General features: G+C 41.9%; 1 protein-coding gene across 2 annotated transcripts in view; it reads right to left on the bottom strand.

The window, feature by feature from the left end:
* Window positions 1–215: 215 nt before the first annotated feature.
* Window positions 216–20953, bottom strand: part of slc37a2 (solute carrier family 37 member 2) — a 31735-nt gene continuing 10997 nt past the window's right edge. The window contains exons 5-19 of one of the 2 annotated variants that reach the window (XM_080779360.1): window positions 19499–19634; window positions 17362–17438; window positions 14530–14696; window positions 13121–13158; window positions 11833–11901; window positions 10844–10942; window positions 9103–9193; window positions 8880–8942; window positions 7508–7593; window positions 6863–6911; window positions 6104–6177; window positions 4094–4172; window positions 2135–2232; window positions 895–970; window positions 216–485 (exon numbers count right to left, since the gene is read on the bottom strand). In XM_080779360.1, the coding sequence (XP_080635486.1) occupies window positions 902–970; window positions 2135–2232; window positions 4094–4172; window positions 6104–6177; window positions 6863–6911; window positions 7508–7593; window positions 8880–8942; window positions 9103–9193; window positions 10844–10942; window positions 11833–11901; window positions 13121–13158; window positions 14530–14696; window positions 17362–17438; window positions 19499–19634 (1195 nt within the window). In that variant the 3' untranslated portion in view covers window positions 216–485; window positions 895–901. The remainder of the gene's footprint in view (window positions 486–894; window positions 971–2134; window positions 2233–4093; window positions 4173–6103; window positions 6178–6862; window positions 6912–7507; window positions 7594–8879; window positions 8943–9102; window positions 9194–10843; window positions 10943–11832; window positions 11902–13120; window positions 13159–14529; window positions 14697–17361; window positions 17439–19498; window positions 19635–20953) is intronic. The other variant, XM_080779359.1, reaches the window with a different exon arrangement.

Raw genomic sequence — 20953 nt, 5'->3', positions numbered from 1 at the left:
AAAAGCATGTGGTAAAAAAATGAATAGTACATAGCACATTAATTGACCAGGGAAACAAGACGAAATCTTATCTAGACACCATTAGCGTCCTAAAAAACATCCGGCACACACACACACACACACACACGCGCGGTCAGACAAAATGGGTAGCTAGCGCTACAGTCAGTCTCCGTCACTATGGTGACGGAGAACCAGGAAGTTTGATGAAACAGAGACGCGTTCGGTAAAACATACCATGTGTGCATTTTAATGATATAACAACCATTTTCGGATGTACACAAGAGTTAAGAGTCAAGTCATTGTACAGGTAAGTAATAATAAAAAAAAGACTATTTAAAATATAACAAACAAGTACAGAAATAGTATATTTCTCTCTGATATGTAGTAAGTAAGTAAGTACCACAGTTCAAATCAAACGTGTCGGCTGGTGATGACGGTCATATTGCTGTTCATGGAATAATACGTCCTCTCAGATTTCTTTGAACCTGCAACACAAGATTCAATGACTCTGACAATGAGCACCATGATGACACATGACTAGGATACTGTGAATAATTATCTACATACGGTGAGGTTAAAAACCCTTATTTTTTATCCCACGATTTTGCCACATTTTCACGAGTTTAAAAAAATAGCAGATCTAAAAAGGGTCATAGCGCGGCACTCGGTACTGCGCTATGAACTTGTAGATCTGCTATTTTTCAATAGCTAAAGTATAACATAATGCTTGACCCATTTTGGGGCGGGAACCCCTTTTTGTTTTAGCACTATATAGCATAACATAATGCTTAAAACCCCAAAAGGGGTTCCCGTCCAGAATGGGTTAGGTCAAACGTAACCTGCATGAACTGAAGGACATTTGGGGGGGTTATATAAATAGTCACAAGTCCTCACCCTGTACTCACCCTGGTAACCGAGAGGTGCGTCCACACCATCCCTGCACTTCCTTGTAAACCAGCCTGGATAAAAACTGAGGAGAAAACATCCCGTCAGACGTTCAACCACAGCCGAAGCCTCTCTCTCCTAAAGGCTTGCTTTAAACCAGAGCCATAGAGTAAAGCAGAGTTACGACAACTCCGTTCACTTCACGGAAGGCTGTAGAAGGCTCTTCTACATAGACTTCTATTGAAAAGGGACGAGCGGAAGTTTACGGAATGCATTGGAGTCTATGGGGGGGGGGGGGGGGGGGGGGGGGGGGGGGGCTCGCGCGAGTACACGAACCACGTTACCGGGCTCACGCGAGTACACGAACCACGTTACGGGGCTGTGTTCTGCCCCCTCAATGTCGCATAACTCTGTCTTACTCTATGGCTCTGGTTTAAACTCAAAATTCTGTCAGACTTCAACCACAGCCAAAGCTAGTGTGTGTGTGCGTGTGTGTGTGTGTGTGTGTGTGCGTGTGTCTCACGCACGCTACCAAGTATCAGGCAGAGTGATGGAAGTAATCAATACCCTGTTATTCTAAAGTAGAAATGGTACAAGTTCGGTATTCACAATGTACTAAAAGTACAAAAGTATTGGCATCAAAATATGTCTTAACCCATTCTGACCTGAGATCAGATTCATACGAGGTTTCCACTAGGACACACACTGGTCTGATGAACCCATTCTGACCTGAGATCAGATTCTAAAAAATGTCAGTCGTTCTTCGATTTTTCAAAAATAGCAGACCTACAAGCTCATAGCGCGCCACTCGGTGGCGCGCTATGAGCTTGTAGGTCTGCTATTTTTAAATAGCTAAAGCATAACATGATGCTGAACACCAAAACGGGTTCCCGTTCAGAATGGGTTAAGTACCAGAAGAAAAATTAGTCATTATGCAGAAGGTCCCATTTCAAGTTTTCAAATGTATTACAAATCCTTTGGAAAAAAAATAATAATAATACAAATTTATAATACCTACAACTAAGCTCATAACATGGCGCGTTGTGAGCTTTATAGATCAGCTATTTTCAAATCGCCACAGTATATATATATATATATATATATATAATAATAGGTGTAAATAATCGAAAACGAAGTGAGTAACTATGGTTTTCAAATAATTGCAGTGTAGTAAATAATTGCCTCTGAGCTAGTAAAGTAAAAGTATTGAAAATGAAGTGTGTTAAAGTGTACATATTGTATTACTGACCAGACATGCCAAGATGTCGGAAGAGATGAGCATGTAGAAGACGTTGGTCCAGCCGGTAGGAGAGATGACCCCCGCTAACAGAGGACCAAGGGCAGCACCTAGGAGACGACATTAATATTAGTATACAGCCTAACAGAGGGCCAAGGGCAGCACCTAGGAGACAACATTAATATTAGTATACAGCCTAACAGAGGGCCAAGGGCAGCACCTACAGTAGGAGACAACATTAATATTAGTATGCAGCCTAACAGAGGGCAGCTCCTAGGAGACGACATTAATATTAGTATGCAGCCTAACAGAGGGCAGCTCCTAGGAGACGACATTAATATTAGTATGCAGCCTAACAGAGGGCCGAGGGCAGCACCTAGGAGACGACATTAATATTAGTATGCAGCCTAACAGAGGGCAGAGGGCAGCACCTAGGAGACGACATTAATATTAGTATGCAGCCTAACAGAGGGCAGAGGGCAGCACCTAGGAGACGACATTAATATTAGTATGCAGCCTAACAGAGGGCAGAGGGCAGCACCTAGGAGACGACATTAATATTAGTATGCAGCCTAACAGAGGGCAGCACCTAGGAGACAACATTAATATTAGTATGCAGCCTAACAGAGGGCCGAGGGCAGCACCTAGGAGACAACATTAATATTAGTATGCAGCCTAACAGAGGGCAGCACCTAGGAGACAACATTAATATTAGTATGCAGCCTAACAGAGGGCCGAGGGCAGCACCTAGGAGACGACATTAATATTAGTATGCAGCCTAACAGAGGGCAGCACCTAGGAGACAACATTAATATTAGTATGCAGCCTAACAGAGGGCAGCTCCTAGGAGACGACATTAATATTAGTATGCAGCCTAACAGAGGGCAGCACCTAGGAGACGACATTAATATTAGTATGCAGCCTAACAGAGGGCAGCACCTAGGAGACGACATTAATATTAGTATGCAGCCTAACAGAGGGCAGCACCTAGGAGACGACATTAATATTAGTATGCAGCCTAACAGAGGGCAGCACCTAGGAGACAACATTAATATTAGTATGCAGCCTAACAGAGGGCAGCACCTAGGAGACAACATTAATATTAGTATGCAGCCTAACAGAGGGCCGAGGGCAGCACCTAGGAGACAACATTAATATTAGTATGCAGCCTAACAGAGGGCCGCTCCTAGGAGACGACATTAATATTAGTATGCAGCCTAACAGAGGGCAGCACCTAGGAGACAACATTAATATTAGTATGCAGCCTAACAGAGGGCAGCTCCTAGGAGACAACATTAATATTAGTATGCAGCCTAACAGAGGGCCAAGGGCAGGACCTAGGAGACAACATTAATATTAGTATACAGCTAGCTCTGGTCCATAGCCTTCTACTGCTTCTACGATTCTGCCCTGCAGTACAAGGCTATGGGACTTTCAGTTTTAAATCTCAAATCGAAATCAGACCAGCCTCTCCTCTTTGGCGTAAATAAAAAGAACGTTTTTGCTACTCACCAAAACAAAGGCGAGTTGTGTCATTAGAAAGCCTACTTTCCTTAGTGGAAGCACTCTGAGCCCCCCACCACACGTATAAACGGTACTTTTTGGCCAGAAAGGGATTTTTTTTCACCGGAGGAAGAATATTCTCTATGAGGCAGTTCTCTGGGCAATATCAGTAGAGGACGCAGCGGAGTAACTAAAAATATTTTATTTCCGGTGGAAACAAAATCCCCTTTTGGCCAAGAAGTACCGTTTATACGTGTGGTGGGGGGCTCAGAGTGCTCCACTAAGGAAAGTAGGCTTTCTAATGACACAACTCGTGTTTTTTTGTAAATCCAGCTACTTTCTAATATGCTTCTGTGTGTGACGCTGTGGTATGATCAAGCAGGGCGTCAGTTTATGAAAGAATATTGAGATGAGAGGTTTGTGCCTGACAGACATCAGAATTCTAACGACGTTCCATACGTTACGTACCTATTGATCCTGTACCGTCTATGATGGCGGTTACCGTAGACAGTGCTCTGGAGTTCCCTCTCAGACTCTCATGCGTTCCCTGTGGAACGGCAAGCATCTTAATAACAATAACAATAATAATAATGATGATAATAATGACACCGCAGCAGACATTCCGTCGGCTAGAACTAAGACAAAAAATGTTCGTCGACTACCTTTTTTCACTAACGAAAACTAAATGGAAACTAAATGAAAACTAAGCTATAATGTCTGAATCTAAGACTAAATATTTTGACAATTAAAAAACTAGACAAAAATGGTTGCATGCTGAAAATAGCAGATCTACAAGCTCACAACGTTGTGAGCTTGTAGATCGGCTATTTTTGAGCAAGTTTAAAATCAGCCATAACGACGGCATCATGGCCCGCCAAAATACATTGTAGTCGACTAAATCAACTGTAGATTTAGTCGACTAAAATCTTATGACATTTAGTCGACTAAAACTAGACTACCACTAAAACATTCCTGGCGACTCAAATGTGACTAAAACGAAATGAAAACTGTTCAAAAGACTATGGCTAAAACTAAAATCAAAATGTGCTGCCAAAAACAACACTGTCATCGCAGTGTTTGGCATCTTATCTTTTTTTAAATGTCTTTTTTGTCTGGAAAAACCTCATGTTTCTATATCAGTGGTTCTCAATATTTCATGTCAAGGACCCCCAAAAATATATGAAATTGGCCGCTGACTCCCATCTGAAAATGTGTTGTTCCAGGGACCACCTCCCAGAAGAAAAGATTTGAGTTAAAAACGTTCGCACTGAAAGAGTATATATTCAAAGCTTTGCACCACATGTTCATGATTTGAAAAAAATTGCAGACCTACAAGCTCATAGCGCGCCACTCGGTGGCGCGCTATGAGCTTGTAGATCTGCTATTTTTCAATAGCTAAATTATAACATAATGTTTAAAACACCAAAAGGGGTTCCCTGCCCAGAATGCATTAAGACAGTGGAGGCAGTTAGGGTTTATCCCCACTGACTCGGTACAGTGTGGGGAAGTTGTGCACCAATGGATCCAACGTAGTCATGATTTAGTCACAAGGTCTGGTCTGCGTTTCATTGATTCATATTTATAAAACCAACAGACAGAATTAAACACTTTTAACCCATTTAGGCCTGACGTCGAAATTTACAGTTTTTTGTCAGGATTTTGGCCACATTTTCACGATAAAAAAAATAAAATAAAAAGCAGACTTACAAGCTCGTAGCGCGCTACTCGGTGGCGCTCTATGAGCTTGTAGATCTGCTATTTTTCAATAGCTAAAGCATAACATAATGTTTAAAACCCAAAACGGGTTAAAAGGTTTAAGCTCACGTGTCTTATTTACATCGCATACTGTACTTCTAAATGTGTAAATAATTAGTTTTTATTTTATGTATCTCTTCCCCCCTCTTCTTCTTCTTCTTATTCTTCCCTTATGGAATTAATTATTAACACCAAACGATGGAGCTTGAACAAAAAGTGCAAGCCCCTGTAAACCAGTGAGGTGACAATAAAGTTGTCTGATTCTGTTGTGAGCTTTCAAATAACCGGCTATTTTTTTTGCTACTTGCTGCGAGAGAGACTCTTCACTCTTGTATGGACGAAGTAGGGAATTAATGTTACGTATGGTGTGGGGGTGTAATTAAATATGGAAATAGAAGGTTTGTGCCCTACAGCAATGATTATGCCAAGCCGAGGCTCAGTGACAGTGTACAGCGTAGTGTATACAGTCAGATGGACGGTATTATCCAAGGCGCTTTACATAGATTGTGCATTACATTCCCTGGCTTTCAATGTTATCTGATTTCATATGCTTATGTTTTCCTTCGCTCTGCTTGATGTATTTTGTATTTTTGCTTTAATTAATTTGTTGTGAAGCACTTTGGTCCGCCCCGGTTGTGTCAATATACAGTCACAGTACAGTATAGTGTTATAGTACAGTATCACAGTCACAGGGTGTGAGTCATGTGACCTTTCAGGACTCACCAGGTCAGCTGACACGGCGGTGGTAATGAGGGCGTACGGTCCGTTCACCAGAGCGCCACACACCATCAGCATGGCTACGCACACACACACACACACACACACACACACACACGCACACACACACACACACACACACACACACACACACACACACACACACACACACAAAGTTACATCTACCGTTATTTAGACGATTCATCTACCTCGTTTAGATTGAACCCTGATCATAACACGCCGTGTTTCGAGCTTGTAGATCTGCTACTTCTGATCCCCTTTTGTGCAACGCTAGTAATACATAATAGTAACAGTAGGGGGCACTAATTTACAACAAAAAAAACCTCCAAAGGTTGTTAGAATATGGAATGGGACAGTGTGACGGTTCCTCTCTGTGGTGAGTGACACGCAGTGGTGGAAAGTAACTAAGTACTTTTACTTAAGGACTGTACTCAAGTACAATTTTGAGTTATTTGTACTTTACTTGAGTATTTCCAATTCCCAGTACTTTCACTTCTACTCCACTACATCTCGGAGACAAAATTTGCACTTTTACTCCACTACAATCATTTTAATAATCTTTAGTTACTATAGTTACTTTGGCGATTTTAATTTTGATTATAGAAAACATACATTCACCCACATTTATTGAAAATAGGAGTTCTACAAGCTCACAATGCGTGACTCATTGTGAGCTTGTAGATCAATACATGTTGTACACATTTTGAAGCCAACATAACCAAACACTAAAAACGGAGGTCTTACCGATTGTAGCACCGATGCTGCTCTGGCCAATGAAGTTGTAGAGGAAGAGCTGCAAGGAGAAACATACATCAAGACCAGGGACACATAACAATAATAATAATACTAATAAGCATGTATTACGGTGGAAGAAATGCAAATGCCCCTCCTCTCCTTTCCATGCCATGCCGGAAGGCAGCATTCAGGGTCTCCTCCCAGTGGGACGTGCAGCGAGGACCTCCTATAGAGAGGCATCCTAGCCAGATGTCCCGAACCACCTTAAGCTGGCTCCTTTCCAAGAAGCAGCGACTACTCCGAGTCTCTCTCAACGTGACTGAACTTCTCAACTTCTTCTGTAATTAGTGACTTGTCTAGTTTCCTTTTGCTCTCTGTTCTTGGACAGTCTCTTGCTCTTGATTTGTCAGGTTTTGTTAAACCAATGTTTGAAACCGAGTTAGATTTCGTTATGTTTTGAAACATTTGTTACTTTTCAAATAGGGTAGCCTACACCTTTCCGGGCGACTAATTAGTAGACTTACCGGTATATATATATGTATCATACAATGTTCTGATAGTCACCATTGGAGCAGCCAGTGTTAGCATAATGCTAACATGTATAGTTACCATTGGAGCAGCCAGTGTTAGCGTAATGATAACATGTATAGTCACCATTGGAGCAGCCAGTGTTAGCATCACAGCACATGTGGTTGCTCTGCCTCCGGTGTGGTCCGACACCAGACCAGCCACGATGCCTCCTGGAAAGAAACGCATACAAATACACACACACGTGTGATGATGAGATGTGGTGCGCGTTTGGCCACTTTCAAAGTGTGCTGCAGTTATTATGACCGCAAATCCCAAAGGGGTGATTAGCAACACATAACTATTTAACCAGTGACCACCCATTAAAAACTGATAATCTGTTGTGCTGTGCTGTGGATTCTATTTTAGGGGCGGCGGTGGCTCAGGGGTAGAGTGGCTGGATGGTAACCGCGAGGTTGCCTGTTCGAACCCTGTGAGCTCCCCCAGAGTTAGTGTCGAAGTGTCCTTGAGCAAGACTCTGAACCCCAAATTGCTCCTGATGTGCTGATTGGTGCCTTGCATGGTTTCCGCTGCCATCGGTGTATGAATGTGTGTGTGTGAATGGGCGAACTGATGCACGATCTATGTAAAGCGCCTGCTCTATATAAATGTACAATTTTCCATACAACTAGTGGGGCACACATGCGATTGAAATAACCTCCTTAACGTGTAGGCCTATTTATTAAGCCACAATCTACTGCATATCAAATTGTATTCTATGTGCTTGCATAATGGTGGAAACTTTAGTGTTGTGCATTTTTACCTTGCAAACGTCACCTCTGTCTGCAATTGAATTAGTCCATGAATCCAACTCTTTAGAGCCGAGACCTACAGTAAACTACTTACTGTAGCAAGTCAACACAATGGACCGTCACCATTGATGATATGCATCCCAGGTCGCTCATTCCTGTTATTTCCAAGCTGAAGCTATTTCACAGAATTCACACATTCACGTTAGTGAGGTGTGAAAAGTCAACTGCGAATTAGCCTCGATATCCAGGCTTTCATTTCGTCTGCGCGAAAAATGAAAGCCTGGAGGAACGCATTGGCTGCCTTGGTCTAGAAGTGGGAGTCAACGCTTCCGGGTGGGCGTCGCTCCAAATGATGTGACGTAGCGCTTCACCAGGTGGGAGAGGAGTGGCCAGGGCTGACGGACAGATCGGTGAGATCCAATCAGGGCGTGCGCAAATCTCAGCCGCGACCCACCCCTATAGACCAGAAACTTAACACGTTAGCTCAGGCTAACTGCGAATGGCTGTGCTAACCGGGGCTTGCGTGCATCTTCAAAACGACCAGGGTGGCGCCCTGGATATCCCTACTGACATCTTACCCCCTGGTTGTATGATGGTGTCACTTGGCGAGAAGGCCTGATATTAATAAATAAATTACACTTTTTTACAGATCCATAGTACGATGCTTTGCTTCTAAAAACCCTCGGCATGGAGACTAAAATACGTACCCACAATTCCTCCGACGTCAAATAACGTCGACATGTCCCCGGCTTCCTTGGCGTCGAAATGAGCTGAAAACATAAAATTAAAATTCTATTGATTTGGGGGGGAAGAAAAAAAAGAAAACGACAGAACAAAAACAGAAAATGATTATGGTTCAGATAAATGTAACGTATAAAAGTGTTCTTTATCTTTGTTTGTTTTGAGGAGCAAATGGAAGGACGTACTGACCGACGTTGGAGATGTAAAGAGGAAGCCAGTAGAGGAAGGTGTAGCTGACCAGCTTGGCAAACAGAAGACACAGAGAGAACTCCACCACACCCTGCATGCATGGGACAAAGGTTAGAATAGTTTTGGTTTTCTCATTATAGTTTCGTTTTAGTTAGTTTTGACATATTTTTTTCCTAATTCAGTTAGTTTTTAGAGCGGGGTTGTTAGTTTTCATTTTGGTGAAATGCTTAGTTTTAGTTTAGTTATAGTTTAGTTTTTTTCGTACTTTTTGTGGGTTGTAAAACTTGTTGGAGAAATGAGGAAATGAATCTTAATGAATTTAAAAGGATTACATTTTGCCTCAAATCTTTGAATATATATTATTATAGAGAACATTCTAACTCAAATCTTTGAATATATATATTATTATAGAAAACATTCTAACTCAAATCTTTGAATATATATTATTACAGAGAACATTCTAACTCAAATCTTTGAATATATATTATTACAGAGAACATTTTAACTCAAATCTTTGAATATATATTATTACAGAGAACATTTTAACTCAAATCTTTGAATATATATTATTACAGAGAACATTTTAACTCAAATCTTTGAATATATATTATTACAGAGAACATTCTAACTCAAATCTTTGAATATATATTATTACAGAGAACATTTTAACTCAAATCTTTGAATAATATATTATTACAGAGAACATTCTAACTCAAATCTTTGAATATATATTATTACAGAGAACATTCTAACTCAAATCTTTGAATATATATTATTACAGAGAACATTCTAACTCAAATCTTTGAATAATATATTATTACAGAGAACATTCTAACTCAAATCTTTGAATAATATATTATTACAGAGAACATTCTAACTCAAATCTTTGAATAATATATTATTACAGAGAACATTCTAACTCAAATCTTTGAATATATATTATTACAGAGAACATTCTAACTCAAATCTTTGAATAATATATTATTACAGAGAACATTCTAACTCAAATCTTTGAATAATATATTATTACAGAGAACATTCTAACTCAAATCTTTGAATAATATATTATTACAGAGAACATTCTAACTCAAATCTTTGAATAATATATTATTACAGAGAACATTCTAACTCAAATCTTTGAATATATATTATTACAGAGAACATTTTAACTCAAATCTTTGAATATATATTATTACAGAGAACATTTTAACTCAAATCTTTGAATATATATTATTACAGAGAACATTTTAACTCAAATCTTTGCTACTAGGGGGGATCCTTAAAGAACAACATATTTTCAGACGGGCGTCGGAGGCCAATGACATGACATTTCTGGGGTCCTTGACGTGAAATATTTAGCACCTACTGATATAGAAACATAATTCCAGAAGACTGCATGAAGTCAGGCCTAATCCATGCGTGTGGCGTTAACCGACGTCGAAATTAAAATCCTCCAGTTCTCTGAAATACCTATGTATTCTATATCAGTGGTGTTGTCAAGGACCCCCACAAATTATTATGTAATTGGCTTCCGACCCCCCCTCTGAAAATAATGTTTTCAGAAGCAAAGATTTGAGTTAACAAAACGTTCGTTTCTGAAAAATCCAAAATCCAAATCTGCGGCACATTTTCACAATTTTTCAAAAATAGCAGACCTAGCTCGTATAGCGCACCACTCGGTGGCATGCGCTGCGAGCTTGTAGATCTGTTATTTTTTTAACATGGGCGGTCGGTCACTCACGGGTATACTGAGCGCTCCGTAGAAGCTGATGGCCTCGCTGTGGTCCTCCTCAACGACCTCCACCGACTCGGTGGTGATGGGCGACGTGCTGCTGAAGACCTGATCGATTGATTTGAAAATGTTATCAACAGTTTGTAGAATGGGTACAGTTCAAACGAAAGCACAGGTCAATGCAAACGGTCAATAAGAGGATAAAAGCTTGTGTTGTTTACATCAGGGTCCTCCATTTTCTGACCTGAGATCAGATTCATACGAGGTTTCCACTGGACAACACACACTGGTTCTGATTAACCCATTCTGACCTGAGATCAGATTCTAAAAATGTCAGTCGTTCTTCGATTTTTCAAAAAAAATTAAATAGCTAAAGCATGACATGATGCCAACACCAAAATGGGTTCCCGTTCAGAATGGGTTAATCAGAACAAATGAAGACATACAGATAGATATACACTTCTATGCAAAAAAAAGAAAGAAATCATCATATACACAGTTAGAAATGAATTTACTGCATACAGTAGAGAAAAATAGGGGGGGTTGCAGCCGCTCTTAAGTGCTTTTTTTAAGAGCGGTTTTGAAGGAGTCAAGGGATTCACATGTCTTAATAAAAGGAAAGGAAAGGTACGGTACTTTGTTTACCCAGGGTAACTGGACTAAGCTCAAGAACTTGTTTACAGCCAGGCCCTGCTCATATAGAACATTTCATGGTAGGGGTTCAATGCCTTGTCCATTAAGGGCACTTCAGCGGTGGTAATTTTAACGTGCCGGTCCGGGGATACGAACTAGTGACTTTTTCGATGTCAAGACCGCTCCGCAAACCGTTCGGCCACCGCTGCCTCCATGGTAATAGTGGGGGTGAGGTGGGGGTGATATTAGTGGGGGTGAGGTGGGGGTGGGGGTGATATTAGTGGGGGTGAGGTGGCTCAGAAGTGAGAGGTGGTGGGGGGTGAGGTGGGTTCTGCATGGTCGTTAGGCCGAGTGGCAGAACTGACCTCCTCGTTGGCGACAGTGGAGTGACGGAGCAGAGGTTCCCTCTCCGCGTTCTCCTGAACCTCAGAGTCCTGAAACACACACAGTGTTCTTTCATTACCACGAAAAGGTCTTGCCGCCGCCGCCGTGCCTCAGCCAAGACGAAGGAGAGCCCGGAGCCCGGAGCCCGCTCACAGCAGGAGCAGGACCGTGGCAGCAGTCGTAGAAGAGAAACACACGGGAGCAGCTCGGACAACATGGTCTATATCGATTCCCGCACGGGACGCTGTGGGTGCTGGCGGCGTGTTTCCTCCTCCGCGTCATCAGTGCCAATACCCGAGGCGGGGTTGGCGAAAGGGCCTTTCTGTGTGGAGTTTGCATGTTCTCCCCGTGTCCCCTAGGGTAGGCACCCTCACAAAAAACTTGCAGTAATCCTGGTCACTAAACTGCCTCCCCCTGGCCAGCCGGGGCGCCTGATGGAGGGGAAAGGAACTGGTTTGGAATAACGTGTTCCTTCCACGCGCTACGTCCAACCAGGGAAACTCCCCCCTGTCAGGTGTAAAAGGAGCAACTTGGACACTCAGGCATGAAGGAAGCATGAGTTCAAGTCCGTTGCTCTCCCCTTGTCCCCCATATATGGGGACTAGGTTGGTCTCCCCTTGTCCCCCATATATGAAGACTAGGTTGGTGGAGGGTGTGTATATAGCCCAGGATCACATTAGATGATTGACACAGGGGTGAAAAATGGGTTACAAAATTGTGGGATAAAAAAAAGTATATAAAAAACAAACAAAAAAACATGGTCTATATGCACAGCAGCCATTTTGAAAAGTTCTTGGTGTTACCGATGATACTAATGACGTTGGGACTTGGAAGCACTCTGCTACGCCAGTGGGTCTCAGAGTGTCCTTGAGTGGGTTCCAAATGGCCCCGCACGGGTGTGTACATCTGAGAGTGCATGAATGGAACCAAATGGACCCACACAAGGGTCCATTTGGTTCCATTTTGTACACTCCCAGAGTTATGGGGTTCCGTGAAATGAAATAAAAACATCTGAGAACCGTCCACTGTACAGTAAATGGAAGCTAAAAATGGAAGCTAAAAATAACGGTAGATGTACATTTCTGGGTGTGTGTGTGTGTGTTTGTGTGTGTGTCACGATTAGCTTTTTTGATTAGGGTCTTAAAAGTCAAGCGCTCATGGTCACAGGCATGGTCAAGGGCAAAAACAAATGGCATTATTGCATTGTGGCATAATTCATTTGTCATATCTATTTTCAAGAATGTAAGCATATCTGGCGGTTTGACTCACATGGTGCTGTGGAGAGCTGCAGTTCACATCCTCAGGCTCTGTAGAGGAAGGAAAGAGATGCACTAAAAGTCAGCAATTTAAAAGGTTTTCTTTAGCCCTGAACGGGAACCCCTTTTGGTGTTTTAAGCATTGTGTTATAGTACTTTAGCTGTTGACAAATAGCAGATCTACAAGCTCACAGCACGGCACTGCGGCACCTAGTGCCGCGCTATGAGCTTGTATATCTGCTATTTTTGAAAATGTGGTTCAAATCTTTGAATATATATTCTTTCAGAGCGAATGTTTTTAACTCATATCTTTGCTTCTGGGGGAGGGGGGGGGGGGTCTCTGGAACAACATATTTTCAGATGGGGGTCCTTGACATGAAAATGTTTGAGAACCACTGCCATAGAAATATGGGGGGGGTTTTTTCAGAAAACTGTCAGGATTTAGAAGACCGTTTTAGAAATCGTTCTCAGGTCGAAACGGATGAACCCAATAAGACCTGAGGGCCCTTTCTACTAATGCCTTCCAAATGAGTAGTTCTCAAACGTTCGTGGCCGCGGAACCCCATCTGAAAATGTTTAGTGCCGTAGTATAAGAATTAGCTGCGTAATATTCACGTGCTGTGTGGATGTGTACTCATGACAAACAGTTCATAATTATACAGTTTTTGCCGGGGCGGTCAGCATATTATACATATAATCTTTGGGCGGTCCTTGACATGAAATATTGAGCACCACTGACATAGAAACATACAGGGTTTCTTTCAGAAAACTGTCATGATTTAGAATTAAATACTGTGTACAAAGAGGCTCTACGCACACCAAAGTCCTTGTGGCGGTGCCGACACACGGGAGAAAACTGTAGAGGAGATCTTGAATAAACAAGAAGGTGGCCGGCTCGGCACACACCAATAGCCAGAGTACCAATATTTATTAGGACAGCAGGTAAGACAGGAATATCCAACGTTTCGGCGGTTAAGCCTTCACCAGGGAGGCGGGCGGCCACCTTCTTGTTTATTCAAGATCTCCTCTATGATTTAGAATTAAGCCACGAGAGGTCTCAGGTTACCGGGTATTTTACACTGGCTGGGGGCGTAGGCAGGGGGCCAGTGTAAGCTGGGGCCTCGAGTGGCTTATTGCTTTTCTAAAACGGTTACAAACATATAGCAATATTAACCTATAATAAAACGATTGAATTCACAAAAGTTTTGCGCCACCAGAGCGAGCCACATCACTTCCTTGTTTTGCTCGGGCAAGTATAGCCCCAGTGATTGAAGGAGTACGTGGTTATCGGTGGAATTTACACCGGTCACGTGACGGTAACCAGCCAATCAGAATCAAGTATTGGGACTACCCGTTTTAGAAGACTTTTTTTTAAATGTAAAACAAATGTCTAAAAGAAAAAAGTGTTAAAGATGGACTGACTTTCCACCAGGAAGAAGAAGCAGAGGACTCCGGTGGAGGCGATGATGAGTCCGGGCACGATGAAGGACATCCCCCAAGACGAGGACACGTAGACCCCCGCTATGAGGGAGCCCAGGATGTTCCCCACCGACGTGTGGGAGTTCCAGATGCCCATGATGAAGCCACGCCTAGTGGTGACCAACGACACACAGAGAAAACACATGGAATCAGTGGCGTGCACAAAGAAATAATCATGCTTTCAGTGTCAAACATGTCTAGTGCTCTTAAACAGCTTCCAAATAAAACTTTATTTGGAAGCTGTTTAAGAGCAAGTTCTTTGTCTGTAAAAAAAAAACATAGCACTGACGAAGGTCTGAGGACCGAAAACTTTTTGCTTTTTAATCTCACCATGAGCACAGAGCACCACGAGCACAGCATCTTAAAATAAAAGAAAATTTATTTTTCTAAGTCTCAAGTCTAAGGAGTTTTACTTCTTTGTTTATACGGTGAGCGAGTCTTTTCCTGTCAAAGTTCCCTTATGTTTTTGAGACCACCGCTACCGTAGTCAAGTTTAAAGAGAAAAAAAGGACGAAGAAAGGCACAACAGTTTTCTCAGTGCTTCAATGTTATGGTCACAGATAATTGCTCAATGCTGACAGGCGGTCGGCAAGTGGATTCATGAATGTATGTACAGTATATAGACAATATTTTAGGCAAATGAAAAACAAAAAATATATATATACCAAATTTCCCAAACAAAATACACCTAGTTAGCTGCTGGACTAGCAGGTATGTACTGTCTGTAATGTAATGTCACTCTGTCTGCAAATGTGTCCACCAGAGGGTGCAAAAGAAAACATCAAAACAAACTTGGGGCGGAAATGCAAATTTACAAACACCAATCAATCAAAGGCCATGCAGGGATCACATGGTCTCCACTATGCTCACACACAGGTCGCCTCGTGTCTCTGAGGGAAAAGAAACCCAAGTTCGTCTTGTGATTTCTTTTGGTTCAATAAAACGCCATGTGTCTGACCCAGTGACCCACACTGAACCTTTATCTGACCACATGGGGGGGGGACTTCAGTGCACTGTGCTTACACACCGAAGGTCGCAACATGTGTAAGCACAACATGTGTACGCACAACATGTGTAAGCACAATGCAAGGAATGAATGCATTCGCCATGTATCCGAAGGAAGTCTGATCCAATCACTTTTAGATTTACTCCAGTTTAAAACAGTTTTACTGCCAGGAATGGTATACTCCAGGTTACTGTCGCTGCGATATACGACATACCCGCCTTTTGTTTTATATGTGTTTAATCCGCCGTATTGTAATAAATAAAAAATAAACTCTGTCTTTGCCGCGGAGATAGAGACAAGATGCTTTCGTTTTGATGACGAAACCGGAAATCGTCACATGCTGTGGGCTGCTAGGGCTTCTGGGAAATTGAGGCCAATGCAAATGGGTGGGGTACAACGCCTCATGGAGACGGGTCTTGTGTGCGTCTTCCGGGTGCACCAAGATGGTGGATGGTACGATCGGATCATAACAAACCGAGGAACCTTTTTTCGCTGGATTTTCGCGGATCAAAAGCCCAAATAATTCAGCGTATGCTCTAAAGGTAATGCAACAATCTCGGCAGTGAAGGGGGGTTGATTAAAATGCGGGTTACGCGTTTAAAACAGTCAAACTGTTAATCCTGAGTTTAAGTTTTGTTGTGTTCAAGATCTGATTTTAGGCATGTTTAAGCCTCCAGGAAAATCCGTGTTGAGGTTCTTAATCCACTGTTTTTCATTAAAACGTCTTTGTTCTATACTGTCCAGTTGGGATGGTGTTGAAGTCCAGCGCCTTTTAGAGCTTCAATGCCGTGAGCCATGAAATGTTGAACCAACCTTGTGGTTGTATTTTTTGCATTGTTAATATTGTATCTCTGTGTTGTCCCAGCCTTGTAGCTATTGTTTGAAGGCAAAGGCAGGTGACGAACATTTGGCAAAACAAACAAACGACACACTGTGTGAGCTTGTAGATCTGCTATTATAGCCATTTGGCCTATAGGAGAAGTATAATGCACTGTAGGTTTCATGTGGTTAATGTTCAACCCTTTGATGCAGACAATGAGTCGAGGTGACCTTATAGTATACTACAAAACTAAGAACATATCGTCTTATTAAAAATAATTATGGCCCTGAACCTTATGTTACACAAAATATATCCAAAAGTCAGAGATCTTTTTGTGCACAGCTGCATTCTGGGACCTTACCATTAGCTTTAGAAACGGGTAGATTCATTGGTACTTCTGAGGAGGACAGAGTGTGTCTAGTGTGTGATTTGAAAGAAATTGAAATTGAAATTAATTTCTTGTTTTACTGCCCATTATATGAAGAATTATTATTTTGTAAAATGACAACCATCTGTGCTAACTTTTTCTGCTTAGAGGACTATGAAAAACTGGAATTTTGTTTTAGGAAAGGTATTTTTGCTTTAGCAGAATTTTTATGCAAAGACTGAAAAAAGGCAGAATGCTTTTGTGTAAAAAAACCCCAAAAACTAAACTAAACCCGTTACTTGTACACAATGCAATATTGAAGCAATGATATGGTGTGTCCTATAAGTCCATGTGGGCTGGGCGCCTTTGGTGCATGACACAAAAATAAATGATCTATCTATCTATCTATCTATATACTACAGTGACATTACATGCCCTCTCAGTTCTGTACAGTCAATGTGTGTGTGTGTGTGTGTGTGTGTGTGTGTGTGTGTGTGTGTGTGTGTGTGTGTGTCAGCTGCAGTAAATAGGTAAGTGATACTGCACAGTGAGCAGAATATTGTGCCAGTGTTGTTCACTCACTTCCCCTTCCCGAACCAGTTCCCGACACAGGCCACTACAGCGGGCCAGCCCGTCGTCTGCACGAGTCCATTCATAGCCTGGGAGACGGAGGGAGAGAGAGAGAAAGAGAGAGAGAGAGAGAGAGACAGAGAGAGATAGAGAGAGAGAGAGAAAAAATTGACAATTTAGGCATTTAGTGGACGCACTTAATTCAGAGCCACTTACAGTAAGCAAGAACAACACATGGTAATGCATCAGAGAGAGAGAGGCAGACAGACTTTTAACATTTTATGGTTGCATGCTGAAAACAGCCGATTTATAAGCTCACAACGCGTCGCAGTGCAACGCCGCTGTGAGCTTGTAAATCGGCTGTTTTCAGCAAGTGTCAAATCAGTCATTGCGACGGCATCAAGGCCCGCCGCCAAAACACATTTTTTAGTCGACTAAAACTAGACTAACAATAAAGCATTTTTTTTTAAATAAAGCATTATTCAAAAGACTGTGAATAAACTAAAATCTAAATGTTGCTGTCAAAATCAACACAGCCAATGGACATGACTATGTCGCAGCCAGGGGCCCCCAATCCGACCCTTGATGCTGAGTGCCAAGCAGGGAGGATAAGTAAATTGACTAGTCAACCTTGTTGGTACTAGTTGACTAGTTGATAAAACAAAACATATAGGCAGTTAAACAACTACTCAGTAAAAATGACTAGAAGTGAATGCCCTACCATGTACATCCCTTTAGAATTGACTCTTTTAGCACAAAAGGAAATTACGTTGCTTTTTTTTTTGATGGAAATGTCGGTTGGTTCAAAAGCACAGAATGGTGTAAAACGAGAGGGTTTTTGGTCAAAGTGACAAACCTTGACTATAATGATTTAGAGTCTTTTAATGTGCTACTTCACACCAAGTGATCTGATTTATCTTTGGTTTAATCATTTCCGACACATTATAACCTAGATTAGAACAACCACGAGAGAGAGAGAGAGAGAGAGAGAGAGAGAGAGAGAGAGAGAGAGAGAGAGAGGTCACAAGGCAGTGTTAGTTTCATTGTCACGCCCGACTCGCCCAGCATGGAAACGACTCCTCACAACAGAGTGAGTCATGTGACCCGCTGCCTGGTGTCATGTGATGTGATGTGATGTGGAGGCTATAAGCTTCAGCCTTAAGACTTTCCACCGGCTGCTTTTAGTCATTATTTATTTGCATCTCTTCTGATCAACCATGCAGGCTTTAACCCATTTTGGGGCGGGATCCCTTTTGGTGTTAGCACTATGTTATGCTTTAGCTATTGAAAAATAGCAGATCTACAAGCTCGTAGCTTGTAGGTCTGCTATTTTTTTTAAATCGAAGAACGACTGACGACTAGAAACATAGCTTTTTCAGAGAACTGTCAGGATGTAAAAGACATTTTTTTTAATCTGATCGGTTAATAGTTTCACCAAAGGTTCCGCCCATGGCTGGTCACAGGTTTGGGTTAATCTCCAGTGCAGCGGCCACCAGATCAACTGATCTGAAGCATTCTTGATGGAGAGAAACTGGACCAGTTCAGTTCAGTGACTTTATGATCCCAGATGGGAAACCTCCCAGATGCGGGCGTGTAGTCAGGACGATAACAACAATAAAGTGATAAATTGTTCTTAAGTTCCAATGATTGTGAAAACTAAGTAGGTCATTCATTTGCATATAATATAGGGAACCATCTACTGTACTTTAGAGTCATGTTTAACTGAAACTGGTTTACAGTAAAAGAAACTACAGCCAGAGTGTCATTGTGAAAGGGGGTGTTTTAGTTTGACTTGGGACTTCTTTCTGCGCGTTTTATCTTTTCCATGACGGTTTGCCTATATTTCTTTACAGTTGCAGTTCACACAGTGTGGTATAATTCTCAGAAAAAAACTAATCTCTGATCAATAAAACTACATAATAATAATTCCGTAATGTCAGAGAACCGCCAGCTGAGACTAATCTACAGGCTGGCTCCGGGTAAGATAAGAGTCATCTAAACACCTGGAGAGGTAAACTGGAACACATGTTAATTGTCCTTGACCTGCTTGTGTGTTTTATAGTGTTCGAGACAGACGAGCTGGACTGCTTTTTAGTGTAGCTTTACTTGTGCAGAGAACACGGCTTATATATACTTATATAGTGTTTACCTGGATGAAGACGTAGTACCAGATGGAGTGAATGTCCAGGTAGAAGCCCAGGCCAAACAGGCAGGTGAACAGGCCACTCAGTAGCATCCCGGCGCTCAGGTAGTAACGCAGAGGCACGCGCTCCCCAAACATCCCACTGGGGGGAGGGACACACAGAGCAGACAGACAGACAGGTGAACATCCCACTGGGAACACACACACAGAGCAGACAGACAGGTGAACAGGCCACTGGGGACAGACAGAAAGGTGAACATCCCACTGGGGACAGACAGACAGAGCAGACAGACAGGTGAACAGGCCACTGGGGACAGGCACACAGAGCAGACAGACAGGTATCAGGCCCCATACACACATACAGAACACATGTTCTGTCAGTGTTTAATGCAGTTCCAATGGGAGTCACAGCATGGTTTGACCAAACATGTTTTGTTTGTTGGGCAGAACACACCCCCATCAAACACAAATGTTTGGTCAAAACCATGTGACTCCCGAAAATACAGTGTGGCGCCCATTAAACACAGACAAGACACAGAACATGTGTTTGATGTGTGTGTGTGTGTGTGTGTGTGTGTGTGTATGGGGCCTCAAGGAACACACAACAGATGTGGACCCATCAGTCAACCCTGGGGCCAATTTAAAAAAGGACAACTTTAGTCTTGTTTCAACCAAGGTTCATGTTTTAGGTTGTTATTATAGAGAAAGTAAAAGATGAGTGTCATTTCTTTTCCATTTGTTGCTTTCTTTTGTTTTAGCGATTTTAGCTATTTTTGACAGGGGGGGGGGGCATTCGAACATGGAGCTAAATAAGTCCTTTTTTCGTCCAAGATTTACGGCGATCTCTTTTTAAATATTTACTATAGTCCAACTAGACCCCAGGAAATGACATCTGGCCACAAATGATCACAGGATCTACTGAATGTGAAGGGGGGAGGTACTAGGGGGGATGCCCATACTGTGTGTCAATATGTCACACAATATTGTTTATATAATATATTTAATTTTTATTCACACAATATTGTTGCTCAATATCGTCAGTTTGTCACATTCAATAGATCCCATGAACTTTTGTGGCCAGATATAATTTCTTGGGGTCTAGTAGGACTACAGTAAATAATACAAAAATAAATCAAGATATATTTTTGTAAAAATAAAACACATATTTAGGACCCCTGTCAAAAATAGCTAAAACGAAAGAAAGCAGCAAATGAAAAACAATTAACCCTCATCTTTTACTTTCTCTAATAACCTAAAACATGAACCTTGGTTGGAAAAAAACTAATGTTGTCCTTTAACACATACGGTCATACGCAATGTTTTCTGGAAAAACCTCCAGCAACACTATCTGACACAGATGCTTTCTGACGAATCAATAAGTAAACAACATCTGGTATTTCATGCTACACACACCACCAACCACCCTTTGAACTTCAGCCCATATGTCCATATGTCCCATGA

Source organism: Protomyctophum bolini (genome assembly GCF_963924005.1).
Source record: "Protomyctophum bolini genome assembly, chromosome: 13".
Lineage (NCBI taxonomy): Eukaryota > Metazoa > Chordata > Actinopteri > Myctophiformes > Myctophidae > Protomyctophum > Protomyctophum bolini.
This window is presented reverse-complemented; position numbering and strand designations above follow the sequence as displayed.